This window comes from Streptopelia decaocto (assembly GCF_964273445.1).
Source record: "Streptopelia decaocto genome assembly, chromosome: 1".
NCBI lineage: Eukaryota > Metazoa > Chordata > Aves > Columbiformes > Columbidae > Streptopelia > Streptopelia decaocto.
The window spans coordinates 2,853,134-2,874,628 of record NC_138663.1 but is presented as its reverse complement, the minus strand read 5'-3'; the positions used below and the strand labels follow the sequence as shown (position 1 = coordinate 2,874,628).

Here is a 21,495-nt window from a genome sequence, read left to right as displayed (position 1 = left end):
TGGGTGTTCCTGCTCCATGGGGGGATTGCACTGGATGAGCTTTCCAGGGCCCTTCCAACCCCTGACATTCTGGGATTCTGTGATACTTCTGTGTAGATGAAAACATGGGGAGACCTGTGAACCTGGTCCTGCAAAATCCCTGCAGGAGCCAAGCTTGAGGGTCCAGTGTTAAGGATGGCTCTAAAAATGAGATTGGAACAGAGTGCAACAATTGCTTTCACTTGAAACATGCTCAATGAATATATTTTTTCCCTATTAACTTCACCTGAGGATCTAACACCAGTTGGGTGACTTTTCTCTGTCACTTTTACCAACAATTAAATGGTCCCTGGGTGTTTCAGAGGAAGCTGCTTCCTGCAGTTTAAGAGGGTTTGTAACTGTGCAAAAAAAAGTGGAAGCCTTTGTAGTAACATCTTGTGTTTTGTCTTTGCAGGACTGTGATTTGTGTCACTAATGGTCCTCACTAAGGGTTTGTTCTGACTTGAGGCTGAGCACTGCGTTTAATTTGTGTGTTTGGGGAAGGGCAGGTTGAGGAAATTTTAGATCCACCTATTGAAAGGCAAGAGGGTAATGTTTAGTCACTCCTCCTGTATCATTTCATTATTCTTAAATGTGGTCCCAGTGTAAGATACTTGGCTACCATGCACTTATATTTTCTTTTAGAGGCTCAGTTCTCATGCTAGTGTGTATTAGGAGGATTTTGAACACGGCTTGCGGAGGTACCTGGTACAGTTTTCTCAGAATGAAATGATTTCAGAAGACTAACATCCTTAAACTATAGATAGAATGGTGTGAAGAGCAGGTTGAGAAAGAGGAGATTTGCCTTGAGGCTTTGAGGTTCTTGATCGGAGACCCATCTTCTGGGGTTTGTAGTAAGAGCAGAAAATGACCCGAATGTTTAAAGGCCCCATTTCTAATTAATTGTCCCATTTGTTGCTCGTTGGCTTCATGCATTGGTCAGAACAAGGATTTGGCACCAGAAATTAACAGGTGACGTTTCTTCAAGTCTTAGATTACACCTTTGGAGCGCTATGAACCTGCATCTTCTTCTCTAGAAGGATTGAAGGCAGAAAGGATCTAAGTGGAAAGGACATAAGTCATGGAAAACAGTACATTAAGTTTTACTAGCTGTCCATAAAAACACACAGCTAATGAAATCTTCTGTAATGAGTAGCAGCAAGTTTTGACCATTCATTGGAATGAAAAACGAGACCCAAGAGTCTTTTATTTTGCTGCTTTGCTTAAATGAGTTATCAACATTGGTTTTTCTGGCGACCAGACCGGAGCTCTTAAAATGCCTCTTGCAGTGGTTTCTTTCTTGTGAGATGGCAGAACTGTACAAATGAGGGTATCAGCAATTGGAGGAGGCGTTTTTATAGGGCATCATCAAACCAGGGAGCAGAGTTTCTACCTTTATAACTATGGAGGTGTTGAATCAATGAAGCACCTGATTCAACTTTTTAGTGATTTACAGAGGGTAGATTTTTCACTGCTTAGACACAGATTTGGGTGTTTTTAGGTGCAGAGCTTCCTTGATGAAAAATTTTTGAAAATGGTTGAATATTTCAGTGGAGAGTGTGGCAAAATTATGACTCCTTTAGGGTAATGATTTGGGAGGCTTTTGAGAAGCCATATTTAAGTGTTCTACTCCATAAGTGGTTTTCAGTGATGATCAGAACAAGAAAATCATTGGGGGTAGTCAGCATGGCTTCACCAAGAGCAAGTTGTGCTTGACCAACTGCATCAGCTTGTAGGATGAAGTGACTGGGCTGGTAGATGAGGGGAGAGCAGTGAATATTACACAGAATCACAGGATGGTTGGGCTTGAAGGGACCTCTGGAGATCATCCAGTCCAACCCACCTGCTAACGCAGGGTCACCAGAGCAGATCACACAGGAAGGTGTCCAGGCGGGTTTGAATGTCTCAGAGGAGGAGACTCCACAACCTTTCTGGGCAGCCTGGGCCAGGCTCTGGCACTCCAAAGGAAAGAAGTTTCTCCTCGTGTTCAGATGGACCCTCCTGTGCTTCAGTCTGTGCCCGTTGCCCCTCATCCTGTTGCTGGGCACCACTAAACAGAGTCTGGTCCATCCTCTTGACACCCATCCTGGAGATATTTATGAACATTGATGAGATCCCCTCTCAGCTTCTCTTCTCCAGCTCAACAGCCCCAGCTCTCTCAGTCTCTCCTCATCACAAAGATGCTCCAGACCCCTCAGCATCTTTGTGTCTCACCACTGGACTCCCTCCAGTAATTCCTTGTCCTTCTTGAACTGGGGAGCCCAGAACTGGACACCGAACTCCAGATGTGGCCTCCCCAGGGCAGAGCAGAGGGGGAGGAACAACCTCCCTGACCTGCTGGTCACACTTTTCTTAACACACCCCAGGGACCATTGGCCTCTTGGCCACAAGGGCACATTGGTGACTCACGGTCACCCTGTTGTCAACTAGAACTCCCAAGTCCTTCTCTGCAGAGCTGCTTTCCAGCAGGTCTACCTGCTGCCTGCCTTTCAGTCAGGTCTTTGACACTGTCTTGTATAAGATCCTAATAGAGAAATGGTTGATGTACAGGCTGGATGAGCAGCCAGGTGGATCCGAATGGCAGGATGCTGAAGCTGGTGATCAGTGGCACAAAGTCGCGTTGGTGGCTGGTAACTGGTGGTGTACACCAGGTGCACCTGGTGGTCCTGCTGGGTTCAATCCTGTTCAGCACCTTAATTGCTGATCTGGATGGTGGGGCAGAGCATACCCTTGGCAAGTTTCCTGATATGACCAAACTGGGAGGACTGGCTGATGCTCCAAAGGGTTGTGCTGCCACCCAGAGGGACCAGTGCAAGCTGGAGAAATGGGCTGACAGCAACCTCATTAACCAGAGAAATTGCCAACCACTCTACAGCGTTTATTTCAGCTCCGACCCTACATTGCTTGGAAGTAGGACAAGAGGAAACATCCTCAAGATGCACCAATGGAGGTTTGGGCTGGGTTTTAGGAGAAGATTCTTCACTGAAAGGATTCTCAAGCATTGCAACAGGCTGCCCAGGGAAGTGGTGGAGTCACCATCCATGAAGATATTAAAAGGACATGTAGATGTGGCTCTTAGGGACTTGGTTTAATGGTGGACCTTGGCAGTGTTTGGTTGATGGTTGGTCTTTTCCAGCCTAAATGCTTCTATGGTTCCATGGAGCAGAAGAATTCCAGGCGCTGAGAGATGTTGGGGATCACCAAGCTGGGAAGCAGCTTGGCAGAAAAGGACCTGGGGGTCCTGGTGGACACCAAGTTGAACATGAACAGCCAACACTGTACCTTGCTGCAAAGATATCTGGAGCTGCATTAGTTCAAGTCTTGCTAGGTCAGAGATCCTTCCCCTTTACTCAGCACTGGTGAGAGAAATATAGACATACTGGAGAGAGTCCAGCAAAGGGCCATGAAGTTGGTGCAAGGACTGGAGCACCTCGCCTGAAGAAAGGTTGAGAGAGATGGGGCTGCTCAGCCTGCAGAAGGTGCAAGGACCATCTTGTTCAAGTGTATAAATGCCTAAAAGGAAGGTGCAAAGAGGACGGAGCCAGGGTCTGCTCAGTGACAGGACCAGAGGCCCTGGGCACAAACCAATGCACAGGAGGTTCCCTCTGAACATCAGGAAACACTTGGGTTTCTCACTGTGAGGGTGACAGCGCTGGCACAGGTTGCCCAGGGAGGATGTGGCATCTCCATCCTAGGACATTGTCCTGGGCAACCAGCTTGGGCAGGGAGGTTGGACCAGGTGACCTCCAGAGGTTCTTGTCAGCTCAACCATTCTGTGTGATTCTGTGATTTGGTGTCATCTTTGAATGGACTTAAACCATGAAAACCACTTGAAATCACTAAATGATACAGAAATGTAGGTTTCATAAGAGGTCAGTCCAGCTAAAACCATTTGAAGTGACGTGTCTGATCTGGAAAAGCCTCAAATGGGCTTCACGCCATCTTTTATTTCCAGTGGTTTGACTGGCTCAACATACAAGAGTTGGTAACTGAGATGGGACAGTAAAGCTGGATGTTCAACCTGTTTTATTTTAGCATGAAGCTGCAAATTGAAGTTTTAAGGCTTCATTATGTTTGAGAAGAGCAACTGTAATAATTTCAACTTTATTTGCCGACATCATGTTTCACTTGTTATACTCTCAAGGAGAAGAGGTTAGTCAAACCAAATCTAAATAGCAGACTCACAGTTTAGAACATTTGATAAAAATGATCATTGCAGACATCCATAGGAGAAATTAATTGTTCATGGTTTCTTTACACCTCTATGATGATCTTACCCCTTAAAAGGGGCACATGTTTTACAGAAGCATTTTGGGTAGGAACTGTTGAATGTTAAAAGCCAGGAATAAGCTCTGACACTCTTGTGCTTTTGTCTTGGTACAAATGAATATCAAAGCCATCCATGTTCTTGGCTTAAGAGTAAATACAGATGGAGGCTTCAGTTCTGAGACCTGATCTGTAGGAACGTCTTCCTTCACCCATGGAGCTCCTGCCCACAGAAAAGAGTGCACAGGGCTGCAATTTTATAGGTGAACTTCTTTACAAATGCCTTTGATGCCTTTTTTTGAAGAGCTGGGGGACAGGAGGGGCTGATTCCTGGTCAAACAACCCCTTGGTGCCATTAAATGGCAGAAGAGGATGTTTGAAGCGGGCAAGATGCAGGGAATGAACATCTGCAGTTGTCTGGGGTTGGAATCTTGTCAGATCTTACAGATAAATGGGCCCCCAAAGCTACCCAGGATACCTGTTTAATAGGCAGAATGTGCGAGAAACATGGTCCCTACTGTTCCATCAAAAGACCAGATCTAACAAAACTTGCAGACCAGTGCGCTCCTGCTAGATATTGAACTATTCCCTTTGCTGTTTTTTTGTAAGAGATGTAAATCAGTGCCCTGACTATTTGCAGGTGTTCAAAATTGGTTTGCTCTTTTGAAAATGCAAGAGGGTTCATCTTCGTCTGCCAGCAGAGTTCTCAGCCAGATTGTTGCCTTTAGTCATCTTAAATGCTGTCCCCGCATTTGGATGCCGCGGTATTTCCTCCCTCTTTGTGTGATATTAAGAACAATTTACAGCCCGATTCCAAAGGGGTCACAGGGTAATGATGGGGACCCGTTCTATGGAAGGTTAAGGCTGGTGGAATCTTTGTGTTCAACTCGGCGCAACAAGTTACTTGGAGTTTGTTTAAACAGTAAGTCCAAACTTTTCTTCTCTAGCATTTCCCAGGTTATCTGTTCCACATCTCTTGTTCCAAAGAGCTCATTTTCCATGTTTGTACTCGGCACATGTGTGTTTTTGAGAATAACAAGTAGCATTAAAATGGGCAGATGGTGCACAAACGTGGGTTGGAAGGTGTGTGATACATGAGAGCTTTGGGCAGGAATATGTTGTTAACTTGTAATTGATATTATTGCTTATGTGTCTTTGTATCTCCTGTGTTATCCTTGCTATTTTTTAATGAATGTGTTTCTAGGTGCTTGCCCCACAACTTGCCCAAATTACAAGTTTAAATAGGCTTTCTTTGAGCAAAGCGTGTGTGAAAGAGAAGAACGTGTTACTTGATCTCTCTGTTGATGACCAGAAAGCAGATGTCGTTCTCCATCGTGATGTGTAGTTACATCACAGGATCCCGTCTCCCCTCGCTCTTACCCGGCCGTCTTGCTGGTGCTTTAGGTTGAGACGCAGAAGCGTATGAATGGTGAGTTTGGATTGAGCGAGAGGTGTTTGGGATTACACTGATGGAAAGAATCAGCCTCTGCTCTGGAGGTTGGTGTAAACTGACATTGAAATCTGTTATCTGCTCGTCGTGATGCTGTTCATAACGTGGCATCGTACGGGCTCTTTTGAGGTATTGTTTTCTTGCTCTTGTGCTGATGCTTCTGTGTCGTAGCCTTAGACAGCTACAGGGCTCCATGCTGCTTGTCACAAGCCGCTTTTGATTTCTGCCATGTCACTTAAATCCTTCTGGTGGATTTTTTGACATGCGTTCAGCTTCTTGGATAAAGCTTTAAGTAACAAGAATCCGTTGAGCAGTGGAAACCACGGGATTCATCTGTCACCCAACAGCCCCTATCAGAGTTGAGTACCAGGAGGGTGAAACAGCCGTTTGGTTTGAATTTGTAGGCGAGGATCCGGTGGATGGCACAAGTTCAGCCCATCCTTTAGTGCCATTTGTCTGTGAAAAATCCGCGGGACTCCAGACCTTCCAAGATGCTTTCACTGCGTTTGCCTTCAAGACGCTTGACATAAGTGTTTGAATACATTTATTACATGTCTCACCCAGTCTTTAACAGACACATCCTTTTGTTTCTTACTGGGTGTTATCTGTAAATGAAGAAATGTTGATTAATGAACATACTTAAAACAAGCATAGTACCTTTTGCTTTTTCCCTCCTTGTTGCTTAGCAACAGATTTTTTCCCTGTGCAATCCGTGGTACTTCAGGAGGACTCTGCCCACAACATCCTCTTCAGTTCTTCTTGCTTTTCCCTTCTATAAGCTTTGCAAAAAGATTTGAGTAACTTCATCACCCCCTTGACAGAAGTAATAAAGCACAAGAAGATAACATTGAACGATCATTCACTTTGGCAGTGTAAACTTTGCTGAATTAATCAGAAATCTGCTAAGGCTGATAATGTTTATCAAGAAAATTCCTCTCTTGTGAAGAATATAGTGGGGAAAAATACCAACTGGGTTAGAAATCGAGGGCTTTTAACTCATTGAAACGCATTCAGGGAATTAGTAGTGATATAATACCTTCTCATTTATGGGTATTTAATTGCACTAGGCTTGCTTTCTCAGCTGAAATTTAACTTGCCCAATTGTATCTGTTTCTGAATCAATCAAATATATGGGCTGTGGTGTTTATATATAGGGAACCCCCCTAACCAAACCAATATCCACTGCTTCCCCTCAAAATCGGGGTGTTCCTGCTTTATTCCTTGGTTGCTCGAAGTGATGGGAGTTCTGTTTCTATACTTTTTCTCTATGATGTGAAGTCTTGTATTTAATAGTTCAAATCTTCCATTATCCTTTTTTGAATCTATTCCAGTGCGAGAAACAAGCCTCCTGGAAATGAAAGAAGATACGGACCTGTATCCAGAGGAGAACAGCACCGTGTTCATGGGCGTGCTCATCAAAGGGCTGGCCAAGCTGAAGAAGATCCCCGAAACCGTGAAAGCCATCCAGGATCGCCTGGAACAAGAGCTCAAGCAGATTGTGAAGAGATCCACAACCCAAGTGGCTGACAATGGGTATCAGAGAGGGGAGAACCTGTCCCAGGAAAATCAGCCTCGGTAAGGATATCTCAACTGCTGAACCTGCATCTCTGCAGAAAGGAACCCTGAGAATGGTGTCGTATCTGTTAATTTTGATTTGAAGGAAGGAAGGATTTGAAGGGGGTCCTGGTGGACAGCAGGGTGACCATGAGCCAGCACTGGGCCCTTGTGGCCAGGAAGCCAATGGTACCTGGGGTGGGTTAGAAGGGGGTGGTCAGTAGGTCAGAGAGGTTCTCCTGCCCCTCTGCTCTGCCCTGGGGAGACCACACCTGGAATATTGTGTCCAGTTGTGGCCCCTCAGTTCCAGCAGGACAGGGAACTGCTGGAGAGAGTCCAGCGCAGGGCAACAAAGATGCTGAAGGGAGTGGAGCATCTCCCGTGTGAGGAAAGGCTGAGGGAGCTGGGGCTCTGGAGCTGGACAAGAGGACACTGAGGGGTGACCTCATTAATGTTTACAGATATCTAAAGGGTGAGTGTCAGGAGGATGGAGCCAGGCTCTTCTCGGTGACAACCAATGATAGGACAAGGGGTAATGGGTACAAACTGGAACACAAGAGGTTCCACTTAAATTTGAGAAGAAACTTCTTCTCAGTGAGGGTGGCAGAGCCTGGCCCAGGCTGCCCAGGGAGGTTGTGGAGTCTCCTTCTGTGCAGACATTCCAACCTGCCTGGACACCTTCCTGTGTAACCTCATCTGGGTGTTCCTGCTCCATGGGGGGATTGCACTGGATGAGCTTTCCAGGTCCTTTCCAACCCCTGGGATTCTGTGAAAATGATGATTTTTTAGTTAGGTTTTCAGAAATGCTTGAGTCTCATTGAAAGGTTGATGTGCCTTGAGCACCTGAATGGCTTGGAAATTTCAGAACATAGTCAAAAAGGGGAGATATGGTTGCTTCTCAGCGAAGGATGTGCAAAAGGGAGGCACTTCCTCCCATGTTTAGCCCTGGAAGAGACTTTTTGGCTGAACAGCTGTTTAAAATGTGCAGTACAGTAAAATCCAGCATTATTTAACTAGTGAGGGGTGCATTAAGCATTTGGTTTTATGTTTTTTTAGCCTAACTTTTCATTCTAAGCGGCTTTACAACAGATTGGATTGTAATGCTGTCTCAGATTGGTATGTATGGTGTAAAGAACACGTGGTGCCAAACCAAATACGAATATCTTGTGTTGCGCTGGTGCCGCTGCCAAGGAAAGTATCAGCTCCTACGTAATTTGACTTGAAAAGATTCAACTCAGTTATTTTTTTCTAGTGTAGCAGAGTCCAATTAAGCTGATGCAGGTGCAAAGCTTTGAAATGGTATATGGGACTAATTATATCAGTAAATATATGGCCAAATTGCTAATTGGTTCGCAGCCTCATTTACACGAATAGCAAGGTGTGGAAGCCAATAGAGAAATGTTGCTGGTGTTCAGGACTCACTAGAACTGTTCTTTGGAAAGTAGGACTCTGTAAGCGTTTGCTGTCGCTTCTAGCTGGAATATTAATCTGTGATACTGCACATTTTAATGATCGCTGTCCACATGGAAATTAATGGTGGCAAAGCAAAATAAAAACCAAAATTTGTCTTCATTATGTTTAATATTTGTAGTGGAAAATCACTCCGAAGGACAACCTTCGCTTGATAAAGTCGTCTTATTTAATTCGTATCATTATCATTGCTGTGGAAAGAATTCATAGAGTTAGAATGCTGATCACAGAATCACAGAATGGACTGGGTTGGAAAAGACCTTGGAGATCATCAAGTCCAACCCTTGGTCCAACTTCAGTCCATTGACTAGACTTGGTGAAAGCTTTTTGGGGGGGTCAGAAGGCAGAGTTTTAGTTTCTGAGGCCAAGAGGGAGCAGAAAGTGTGCCTGATACTCGTTCATGAGTCAGTCTTGAGAGGCTGAATGACCACTCATTGTCCAGAGAAACAGATAAATGGTATCAGATCATAGTTTAATGAGATTAACCTGCCCAGAGGGTTGGGTAAGGTACACGAAAGTGTAATGGGTTTTGGCATGTGTTTAATAGGAGCTTTCGAGCCTTTAAGATGCTTATGTTGTAGAGCTGCGAAGTGTCTTGAATTCCTGTTGAATAAGGAACTGATTCTAAAGCTGAATAGCATGTGAAGTTTACAGCAAGCAGGTAAACTCATTTATATTGAAAAGAATAAGTTATAGTATGGAATGGTGTACTGCCCATTAAATTAGGTGCAGTTTTTAATCAAAACTGACTTTCTGCTGTCAAGAAAACAATAAATCTGAACATGGTCCTATTTGAAGAGAGTTCTGTAAGACCCCAAATTGGAGCATAATGCAGCACCTGAAACTGCTTATTATTCCTTGGGCTGTTGTCCATGATGCTTATTTGACCTCGGGATTCAATGAGGAAAATGTTTTCCAGTTCACCTTAATACAACTCGCACATGGATGCCCCTTAGTCTGTCACCGAGCTCATGTGTTCAGCTATTTTACTTTGAACAGCATCCATATAAATTCTCACTTCTGGCAAATACAATGATTAATAAGGTGAGTGACAGACTTGCTGGGGATGTAGGTTTGTGGCTGGTTTGGTGTCCACAGAACACTTACACACGTTTCTCCGTTGCCGTGTGGTGGCTCCCAAAGGTTGGCTCTTCTTTTGTCCGTATGAAAAGGGTGACGTTTTCCTCCGCTCAAAGATGAGGTTGATAATACTCTGCTTGTGGAGGCTCTTGTCTAATTCTTTTTGGGACCCTATATAAAAATGATGTTGAGCCTACTCATTGTATGACAGAGAAATAATTTCTAGAACCTGTCCAGAAAAGTTGCAGGTGAGATAACAGCCACTAAATTTAAAGAGATCAGACAATCATCTTGCATTTTTTCCTATTTCTTTTTAATTTGACTGCCTTTGCCTCCTTACATAGTAAGCTTGGCCATACTGATTTGTGCCACCACGTTTCACATTTATCCACAAAACCATTGTCAATTGCCCCCAAATTTTTGAGATGAATAATTCTTTTTGTTGTAACTCGGACAAGTAGCTCCCAGAGAGTAACAATGTCTTTTGTGCCTCCCTGGGGCCTTTCTTCATAGAACCAACAAGCAGTGGCCTCTTGGATGAGCTTTTGAGCGCTTCATAGAGTCTATTTTCTTACATGGAAGTCCTGTAGTCCCTGAAAACTTGTCAAGCCTCATCCATGCTGAACAGGTGTTTTTTTGGGGGCTTATTAATTAGAACGTGCACAAAGGTGAACAGTGATTACAGTGTTGATGATGTGGCCCATTTGGTGGTGAATTGTCCTTTGATTTGAGTACTTGGTCGAGCTGAATAGAGAGTTGGTGTGAAACTGGAGGGGATCAATAACTGAAGATGACACCGACCTGGCTGAGGACACCCATGTTCAGCTGGAGAACAGGAGCTGAGGGGAGACCTTCTGATCTCTGAACTGCCTGAAAGGAGCTTGGAGCCGGGGGGGTCGGGCTCTGCTCCCCAGGAACAAGCGCCAGGAGCAGAGGAAACGGCCTCAAGTTGCACCAGCGAGGTTGAGGTTGGATGTGGGGAACAATTTCTTCCCCCAAGGGCTGTGGGGCATTGGAACAGGCTGCCCAGGGCAGTGCTGGAGTCACCGTCCCTGGTTGAAGAAATGTGGAGATGAGGTTCTCAGGGATGTGGGGTAGTGTCATGGGTGGGTTAACGGTTGGACTTGATGATCTTGAGGGGCTTTTCCAACCAAAATGACTCTCGGATTCTATATAATGACATAAGGATGCTTTTCACCAGTGGGATCACAAAGAAAAGACTTGCGTGGCTCTGTAATATAACCGATAGTTAAGTTTCCTAAAATGTGCCACATGGGATAATTTTGGTTGGAAAAGATCCTCAGGATCGAGTCCAGCCACTAACCCGACACTGGCACTACCTCAAGTCCCGGAGAACCTCATCTCCATGTCTGTTCAACCCTCCAGGGATGGTGACTATAACAATAATAATAATAATAATAATAATAATAATGATAATTTTTAAAACTATGCTGGAATCTTGCCTAGTTGCAGCTGACCTCGGCTTTAGTCTAAGTGGCCTGTTCTTAAAGTCTAGATAAGTTTTCTGAAATTTTTAGATATGTGTTTGGAGAAAATTCATGTGTAAGGGCTTAAAGGTAGGAATTGCCATTCTTATCCTTGAGAAGTGGCTCATTAGAGCATGGGTGGTACCTGCATGTTTAGAAATAGGGTGTTTCAAAAAGATGGAGCCCATTTCCAAGCAGCAGTGACTTCAAATTTGGTCCAGCTTTTTGAAACACCGTGTGTATCTTGGGTTGTGGAGAACAGGATTTGTAGAAAAGGCAGTGTTGTATTAGCTTGGAGAGCTGCTATATCTTAATGAACCTGTGGGTCTCTTCTGAATTATAGAACACTGTTGAATTTACAAGCAAAATAATCCGGATGTATATGGAAGATTGATGGGACAAGATTTTGGTAGGGATGTATTACCAGAGCTTTAATTGTAGTTAAAAATCCACCCAGTAAGAGGAGGCGTATTGACAGTTTTACTACTAAATCCCATCAATCGGATTCAATGCGCTTTTCCCTACGTGTTCATAATACACTTCTGGCTTTTTACCTCATCTCAGGGCTTTAAAATAAACACAGGAATTACATACACACCAACACCCTGACCAGGCAAAGGACGTGATTGCTGCTAAAATGTGCGACTTGTCATTAGCGACCTGGCTCAGGTGTCAGCAGTCGCTCTGCATTAATTCACTCTGTTATTGCCCAGACGGTGGGAGTTGCTTTGGGGTGTGTGTCGCTGTCTCTCAACACATTCACTGCATTTCTGGGTGAAGGGGTGATGAGATTGCTCTGACAAATTGCCTGAGACGCTCCCCTGTCATTCCCTGGCCGTGTTGTGTTGAGGTCACTTGGTGCTGCAACCCCATGTACATAAAATCTGGGCCATATGATTTGATGCTGGTTTGTCTTGTTTGTCTGACACCGACTGTGTGTGTCTCTCTTGGGTCACCTTGTTTCAAAAGTGACCTGATAGATTTAGAAGATGGGAAAATTAGAGGTGCAGGCGAACTTGAAAACAGGGAGATATGGAAATACGATGTTGTTGAGAGTGGAAAATGTACTGGGGTGGTAGTTGAAAACCCTGGAGAGTGTGGGTGGGAGAGATTAATGTCTATCAGTCTATAAATGAGAATAGGAAGACATCGGAATGTAAATCCAAATAATTAATATAATCATAAAATAGTTTGGGTTGAAAGGGACCTTCAAAGCTCATCTAGTCCAACCCCTCTGCAGTGCTCAGGGCTATCTTCAAATAGATCATGTTGAATTCTTTTCAGTAGAATATTATTTTAGTGATGGCTCCATAAACAAGTTGATAATGTGAGGTCAGGCTCACCTAGGGACAATAAAAATGAATTTGTCCAACTATCCCACTAGTTCAATCCTGCCAAACTGGGGCAGCAGGGAGGGATGGGCATAACTACATATTCATTTGTAAAGGGATGTTATTAGAAGTTGGGATTGCGCTGATGAGTTTTTCTACATGGCATATAATTAATTTGATCCCGTAACATGATCTTTAGCATTTCAACCCAGGCTGGTGTCAATCCCTCAAACATGAAAACCCCATTTCCTAATTTTTCTACATTTGGGTTTCCTCCTATTTCTGGCTGGCTGACCAGCCACTTGTCCCAACTACTTCTCAGTCACTTGCTATGAGAAGTTATATATATGTAAATATACATAAAAATATTGCTGTGTATATATTTATATATGTGTGTGTATATATATATATGTTGCTGTTGAAGCAGTATTTGCCTCTCCTATGTCCTAGAGTGGGTTGGGGGAGAAATTAGCAGCCTTATATGCATATTATCCCATCTCCTGCACTGGTGACACTGGTGATAGGACAGCAGGATGAAGATGGATGAGTCTGCCTACAGGAACAGCTTTTGCATGGACAGGGTAGTTATTAAGCTTTATATAAAGCTCATATGGAGGCAAATGGCTTTTCTTCCGCACTGGCCTTTCCTATATTGAAAGGTAACGCTGCTAATGTTGATAATACCTCTTTTTCTGGTGCTCTTTACCATCATGTTCTTTATAGTTCTGTTCATTTTATAGTACCAACACCACTTTCCTTTAGGCATTGGTTTCTATTCTTAAATACAAAGAAAAAAGATCTATACAGCAGTTTCTATTGGATTGCCATGAACTATTCATGTCTTTATTTTTAATGACATACATGTGGCCGCTTGAACTGTTGTGTTGCACCTCACTGTGCCCTCCCGGACTCATCTGATGCCTCTTTCTGGTGAATCAAGGTGCTTTTCTGCTTCACTGTGGAGCTGTGGAGTTGACATCCTTAGTAGGTGAACGACCCACGTGGGATCCCCAAGAAATTGCTGTGTGATGCTCACTGCTGAGCTGCTGCAGTGGGATGTGATGGAGACGTTCAGAGCTAGAAATATATGGACATATGGATTTGGGAAGTGTGAACTTCACATTTTGTTGTGCACATGTGCACTTGAGTTGCTCATTAAACGACAGTGAACTTGATCAGAATTTCTCTTTTTCCCAAATAATAAAAAAACTTGGTGAGTCATGGCTGCATCACAAAATATTTAGGACTATGCAAAGCTGTGTTAATTATAATAATTGGGCAGTAAGGAAGCCGGAGGATTGGGTTAAGTGGAATACACATAGATGAGGTTGTAGCTGTAGTGCCTTCCATGTAGTGGTAAAATCTTAATAACAGAAGCAGTTGAGGGTTGATGTTTTAGGTTTCTGATGTTTTGTGTCATTTAAAACCTTACATATTAATATTTTCGTAATTCAAAGTAAGTATCTTGTTTTCTATTTGTATGGATAAGTAATTTTTTAATTGAATTAATAATCTTAGTTTTGAGGAAAAGGAAAATTGTGTCCCTCCCTTTCTGTCTGGGAGCATAAGTGTTGGATAATATCATTATACTCAAGTACGGTTACTGTTGTTATTAATGTGTTTGTCTTGCCTATACTGCCAAGTAGAAAACATCAAAGATGAGCAACTCAGGTATGGAGGAGGGAGTGAAAAAGATCCTTAGAAGTTCTGAAGTACCAAACCTGAGCTGCCAACAGCCCAAGTTGGTCACCAGGGAGGGTTAGAATCTTGGTGACCCCCCAGCTTACACACAGCGTTTGTCACAAGATCGGGGATGAAGTCACAATCTCCTGACTCGTGCTGGTGACAGCGTGTCCGTGGTTCCTCCTGGGAGCTGAGCGGAGGTTGTCCTGCTGGTTTACAGGTTACTGCTGGAGCTGCTGGAACTTCTCTTTGACAAATTCAACGCCGTGGCCGCTGCGCACTCCGTGGTCCTGGGACACCTGCAGCAAACGGTGGCCTCGCCGTGCAGCCAGTATGACGGTGACATCAAGCTCTATGACATGGTTGATGTGTGGGTGAAGATCCAAGATGTCTTGCAGGTAAGAATCCTTCAGGTGGGCCCATTTTCAGCTTGAAACTGCTTTTATAACCAGGATACCAGGGAATACCTCTCATCACGCTCAAGAGACAGCAGTGCTGGAATTTGTCTTGGTTTCTGGTAAGTGGCCAGATTTATAACAGATTGTTCAACTCCAGTGAGCTTAAATATCAGGAACAAAACCAACTGTGGATTCATCTTCATGGCGTATGGAAAGTTTGATTCCTTTTGCCTACCGAGTGATTTATCAGCAGCTTTCAAACAGTGACATTTTTGTTCTGTGTTACCATGTCATGCCTGTCTTATAAAGTGTCACAGCTCTAATTGCTTGTCTTCTCTTGTCACCGTGGCCTGGTTAGAATCAGTCGAGACACTTGCTGCCAGCGTGTTTTCAGGCAATTCTCATTTGGTTCTTATTCTGAGCTGTGGCGTGCTAAAACTGTACCTTGCTGAAGCTTTATTCTGGTGCCGTGCCTATCAACTTGGTGTCTGAGACAAACAGCGGAGCTATAATACGTCACGGGTCGTCTCTCTCATTCTGGCTGTGAGGATAACACATGCACGTTTGAGCTTTTTATTTACTTCTTTTTGGAATTGCCATTATGTATGGTGCACAGACGTACACCTCACTCAGTATTTGATAGAAGAGGTCGAAAAAATGAGCCTGGTGTTATTTAAAGAGGCGGCAAGATTTATGAGGGTCATTCCGCCTCTGGCCTGTTCTTGAAAAACGCTCTTTGCTTCCTCCACCAACACACTCGTGCATTGTAGGGCACGGGTCTATTTAGCTGTTGCTTTAAATGCCTGGTTGACTTTGCTGTGATGCACAGAGGTATTTTTGCTCACACAAATACAGCCGACTGTGTGCGGGGTGTGAGTTTAGATACCTCTTAGACATGGTAGATGCAAGGTATGGGCTCTTCCTCACGTCTGCTGTCTCTTTACCCACTTATTTGTCTTCATCGTAAATTAGTATTTTAATTTCTGTTATATAAATTTTTGTCTTCCTTCAATATTCTTGCAAAACTCAGTTGGGAATGTCCACCCAGAGAGAGGTTTTGTAAACTGTCGGGCGTTTAGATTGCGGCTTGACAATAAAACCCTGGCAGATGTATTGTCAACCTCCCCTCCTCACCCGCTTCCCCCTTTTGCTGTTCCCCTTCCCACTCAGGACAGGCCATTGGGAGGGAAAGAAGGATAGAGAGAAGAGAGTTGGAAAAATTAAAAGTGTTTTAGTAATGCTACTAATAAAAATAGTGAAAATAATACAAAATATGCAAAACCAATCTTGAAAGTCTCAGCAGCTGCAGAGCCGGCAGCTGAAGTCCTGGACTGGACTCTGCAGCCAACCAGAGCTGGATTCAGTCTGTCACTAGGCTTCAGTTCACAGGGATGACTAGCACGATTCTCTCCTATGTTGGCCATAAGGAAAAGGGAAAAAAGGGACGAGATCCTTGTGATCTCCCACTTTTATATGAAGTATCATGTGAATGGGATGTTATACTCCGTTGGTCAGTTTCTTGGTCACCTGTTTCTCTTGTGACATGTGAATCTGTCCTTATCAATAAGTTTGCATTCCATTGCTGTGTTTACCAAAACATGTATCTGGTTCTTCAGGAAAATGCAGTGAATATGAAGCTTTAGCTGACAGGCAAATTCACTAAAAGAGAAACTTGGTTTTTAACAAAACCAGGACAGTAAAGAAGAGTGTCATGGAACTCAAACTTTCCGGCCCTGTTTAAAGGGAGGAATTAACTGAAGGACACGATGAGCAGGCCCGGTGTGCGGCACCTCCAGCCACCTTTCCATCATCCGTAAGGTCTAGAAAAACTTCAAGAGCTTTGAGTTCTGCAGATTTTGCTCCAGGAGGACGAAGCCTTGAGAATAAGAATCCTCCAAAATTTTATATTCTGTGAAGGCTGGTAATTCCCCTTATCAGTGAGAGTTTGGGATGGTTTAATTCCTCGTGAGCATTGAAATTGGGAGCGAGTTATACTGGCTGTTCCAAAACAACATCGCTAAAGCTCGTATACAGAAGCATGTATAGGTGTGCATGTATAGAGTGAATGTGCTTTTTGTGTCGGGGAGAAAATATTTGACCAAGCTTTTTATAAAATGTGTGCTGAGTAATATATAACAACCTACTTGTAGCGGTTTTGTTGTTCCAGGCCTGACAGCGCGGGTGTCGGAGTGAGTCAGAAAAGCTCCCAAAAGAGCTTTTTCAGTGCATAAAAGCATCACTTTAAGATCCATAATCTCCTGCTCTTTTAGGGTAAGAGATGAACATTCACTGACATGGAAAGGATGAAATCTTACAGTTTTTAGTTCAAAATCTTGTAGGTATTTTATACGTTAGTTTCATTGGAGCGGGTTATTTTTTTTTTACCTTATAGTGCAAGAAAACATTTGATCCCAAGACTAAATTATTTCTTTCCTGTTTTCCCAAATAAGGATAATTTTTGGTGAGGCAATCTTGTGTTTGCGGCGGGGGAAGCAGAAAACTCCGTTTTAAGCGTTAATTTAAATGTGCCCGCTGTTGGGGAGGATGAGAATTTGGAATTAAGTTCATAGTGGGGTGCAGATACAATTCCTGCAGGTTGTAATGAAAGACCGAAGTTTATTCTTCGTGCTTGAACAACATCACACGACTCCAGAATTCACCTTTTGCACGTGTACATTGTGCATCTCCGTGTGTGGAATATATTGTAGCAAGGTTATCTCTTTATAGCTGTGTACAAAAGGAATAATGTGCATCGTGGTGGGCTGGAAATTGTCCTTTGTAAATGTGAGAGGGTTGTTTCCAGCAGCTTATTTTTGTAGCTGGATTTCTGAATAGCTGCACTGAGCACTGTGGCGTAGCATTAAGTAGGTGGCACAATGTTATGCGGTGTTTAGGTGCTGAACATGCAGATATATTTTTTGACCTTCTCTGAGAGTGGAAGGACAATATTGAACTTGTCAGGAGGCAGACAGAATAATGACCTCTTGGAGTTGGGTACTAAAGTGCTAGTAAAGAAAAAAAATCACTTTATCACAATATTAGAACAGCCTTGTGCAGAAAAACCCAGTTTGAAGTTATTTACTTGTATGGGAGCCAGCTTAGCCCGTAGCTGTATTGCTGTATTGGTTTGAAACTTGTTTAAACTTTAACTTGGCATTTTGTGTATGGAGCTAATTCAGCTCTTCAGTGTAAGAGTGGGTGGAATATCCCTCTGAAGAACATAATTACAGTGGGACCAAGTACTTGGGTGCAGAGAGCTGAGCCGTTAAAATGGTGATTAGTGACGTACCAATGTGAATTCTCGTTTCAGGACAATGCAAAGAAGGAGTTCTGATTTATTGTTTATTGTCTGGCACAATTCAACGTGTGCACCGTATCATCCCATCCCAAACGATGAAGGCTGTGCTGTGTACACACTTAGCAAAAAGGCAGAAGGTTTTGGGTGCAGCACCGTCTTTGTGTTGTTTTACTTTTTCAGTGTAGGCCAAATCCCCTTAGCCCAGAAAAGGGCTTTCCTGCCCTGTTCTATTAGTGTCAGGGGACTGACAGCTGTCAAATGTTTCTGTGATGGATCCTCCTCACTGTTACCTCTAGCACTGGACTTTTAACAGTCCTTTCACCTTTTTTTAGCACTGTATTTTGATAGCACAACAAGAGAGAGGCACATGTCCCTGCTGAACGATACCAGCATTCATCCAGCTTCCTCAGGAACGTCACCTTTCTAGTGAGAGGAAGGTCACCCTGTCAGCTCTTCTGTCTCAGTGCAGTACCTGCTGCTGGAGAAAACAAAGACTTCATGTGTACACAGAATCTTGTTATCAGCTTAGGATGGTGCTTTCAAGGGAGAGATCTTTGTACCAGCACTGGTGTGGCCAGCAGGCCCAGGGCAGTGACCGTCCCTGTGCTGGGACCTGGGGAGCCCAAACCGCCAATCCTGGGGCAGTTTTGGGCCCCTCAGCTCATGGCTCAAAATGGCGGCATCAGGGTGGCGGGATCACCCCAGTGCACAAAATGGTGGGACTAGGGGCACCAAGATCACCTCAAAACACGAAACGGTGACCCCAGGGGCACCAGGATCACCTCAGGGCTCAAGATGGTGGCCCCAGGGGTGATGGGATCACCTCAGCACACAAAATGGCGGTACCAAGGGCGCCAAAAACACCTGAGGGCTCAAGAAAGCCCTTGAGGGGCTGGAGCGAGTGGAGAGAAGGGAACGGAGCTGGTGAGGGGCTGGAGCACAAGTGTGATGGGAGCGGCTGAGGGACCTGGGGGGTTCAGCTGGAGAACAGGAGCTGAGGGGAGACCTTCTGATCTCTGAACTGCCTGAAAGGAGCTTGGAGCCAGGGGGGTCGGGCTCTGCTCCCCAGGAACAAGCGCCAGGAGCAGAGGAAACGGCCTCAAGTTGCACCAGGGGAGGCTGAGGTTGGATGTGGGGACCAATTTCTTCCCCCAAGGGCTGTGGGGCATTGGAACAGGCTGCCCAGGGCAGTGCTGGAGTCACCATCCCTGGAGACCAGAGATGAGGTTCTCAGGGACATGGGTTAGAGGTAGACTTGGCATTGTTGGGTTAACAGTTGAACTCGATGATTTTAAAGGACTTTCCCAATGAAAATGATTTTACAAGTCTCATTTTGTAGCGGTAGGATTTATAGTTCACATGTATATATGCTTTCACAGTCATCTATCTGTATCTTCTTACTTCTACAGAAGAGAGAGAAAATCCCATAGATGCTCTGGGACATACGTGGTATCTTTAGCAGGCTGTCTGGTGGTCTGTCTACTGAGAAGACACTGACAAGTATTTCTTTCCTTTTTTGGGGGTCTTCTGTCTAATGCTTTCGGGTGTTTTCCAAAAATGGTGTGATTTAGTATCCTAAACACTGCTGAATCACCATAAGGGATCTGGAGCAAGAGAAATTGAGGGCTGCTCTCTGCCCACACACTACTGTTCCGCTGCTGCAGAGCTGGAGATATCACAAACTGTTGATTGAGGAAGCTTTTTGCTTTGCATGTGATGCTCCTACATCCAGAAGCTGTGTGACATTGTTCCTTATAAAGCATAGAACAGTTTGTGTTGCAAGGGACATTAAAGATTGATTTCCAACCTGTATCATGAGCAGGGACATCTTCACCAGCTCAGGTTCCTCAGAGCCCTGTCCAGCCTGGCCTGGGATGTCTCCAGGGATGGGGAATGGCCCACGAGTGCTGGATTTGGGCAGGAGATGGAGTTTTTCTGTACACAGTGAGGTCTGGTGGACACCAACGTGAGTGGTCTTGCCAAAAAGCTGGGCTTGAACTGCATTTGCTACGCCGTACTTTTCCAGGAGTACTGCTGGAGCACTTGGAGGTGTATTTAATGGCTCGGCTGCTGTAAGCTGAGCCGCTCTGTGATTTTTAAAGTGAATTGGTGGCAAAAATTGTTGGTCCTCTTAGGCCAGGGGTGTCAAACATTTTCACCAGGGGACACATCAGCCTCTCAGTTGCCTTCAAAGGGCTGTATGTAATTTTAGGTTTGTATACATTTAACTTCTCCTACATTTATACATTCCTAAAAGGTGAGTAGAGGAAAGACAGTGGTGTTCAGCACTCTTAGTACTGAATTTACCCCTCTACGTCCTCATGGAAAGGTGCAAAGGCTTCAGCTCCATGCAGATCCAAGCCAACTGTGCTCTGCTCCCATTTCTTCTGCTCCCACAGCCCAGGGTTCTTCCCTCGCTCTGGCAGCGTTGCTCATTTTCCCGACAGCCATCTAATTTATGTGTTGGTTTGGCCAAGCGTTTTCTGCTTGCTCAGGTCCTTGAGCTGTGTCAGTTTTGGCACAGGAGCGGGAGAGAGGGAACGCGCCGCGAAGATGGAAAGCGAAGGGTTTATCCTGCCAAGTGCAGCTTTGATGGGCCAAATCCGCTGTCTGGAGCGGCACCTCAAGGCACCTGCTTGCATAGAAACAAAGTGATTGCTGCTTTTATTCCGGGTGACTCAGCACAGGGCTGACAGCTGTGGAAAGCACTCAAATGTCTCCTAAGAGCAGGAGCTTAGGAATCATGTCCAGGCGTGAGCATAACGTCATGATGCTGAGTCTTCGGTTAAATAAGTGAGTCCTGGAATAAGTAACCAAATCTCTATTTGCTGAACCTTTGCCTTTAAAGGATGAATGAACTATTTGTGACGCAGTTAATACTTTTGAAGTAAAATAAGGTTCTTGGTTGAGAGGTGTTAGTGTTAATATGCCATAAATACTTGTTGAAATGTCAGAGCAATATAGAAATTGCTGCTGCGTTTGAGAAGTTCACCAGGTAATATTTCCAACCTGAAGTAGTGTTATTGTTCAGAAAGTCTCTTTAATGGTTTTGCGGTTGTCCTCAAAATAACGTGTGTGACAGTCTTACTGGTTCCTTTTAAAGGAACTTCAGTGTGTGGAACTGATGCCTTTGGACTCCTGACTGGTTTGTCTCATTAATGCTCGTCTCTCATTGAGCCGAGAGGACGATGCTCATGGAAGTGATTTGTCTGCAGGTTTTGAAAAAGGCCGTTTCAGTCAATCTTGGGTGCGTGAAGGATGGAGAGAGCGCAGATATTTAAAAATGCAATTTAAATAATTAGAGTAGGTCACTTAAAACTTTTTCCCCCCCCTCATATTTCATATTTCAAGTGAACTTGGAGCATTCCAGCACAGTGGTACACGTTTATTTTCTGCAAATATGTGCTGCTAAGAGCATGAGAATTTCTTGTCCATGTTTCTAGTCCAGGAAGAGTGACAT

At 44.2% G+C, this 21,495-nt stretch overlaps 1 protein-coding gene across 2 annotated transcripts in view; it reads left to right on the top strand.

The window, feature by feature from the left end:
* The window catches only part of EXOC4 (exocyst complex component 4), a 422,037-nt gene that overhangs the window by 52,687 nt on the left and 347,855 nt on the right, over positions 1-21,495 (top strand). For both annotated transcript variants that reach the window (XM_082075021.1, XM_082075022.1), the window contains exons 6-7: positions 7,066-7,309; positions 14,560-14,737. In XM_082075021.1, coding sequence (XP_081931147.1) covers positions 7,066-7,309; positions 14,560-14,737 — 422 coding nt within the window. The remainder of the gene's footprint in view (positions 1-7,065; positions 7,310-14,559; positions 14,738-21,495) is intronic.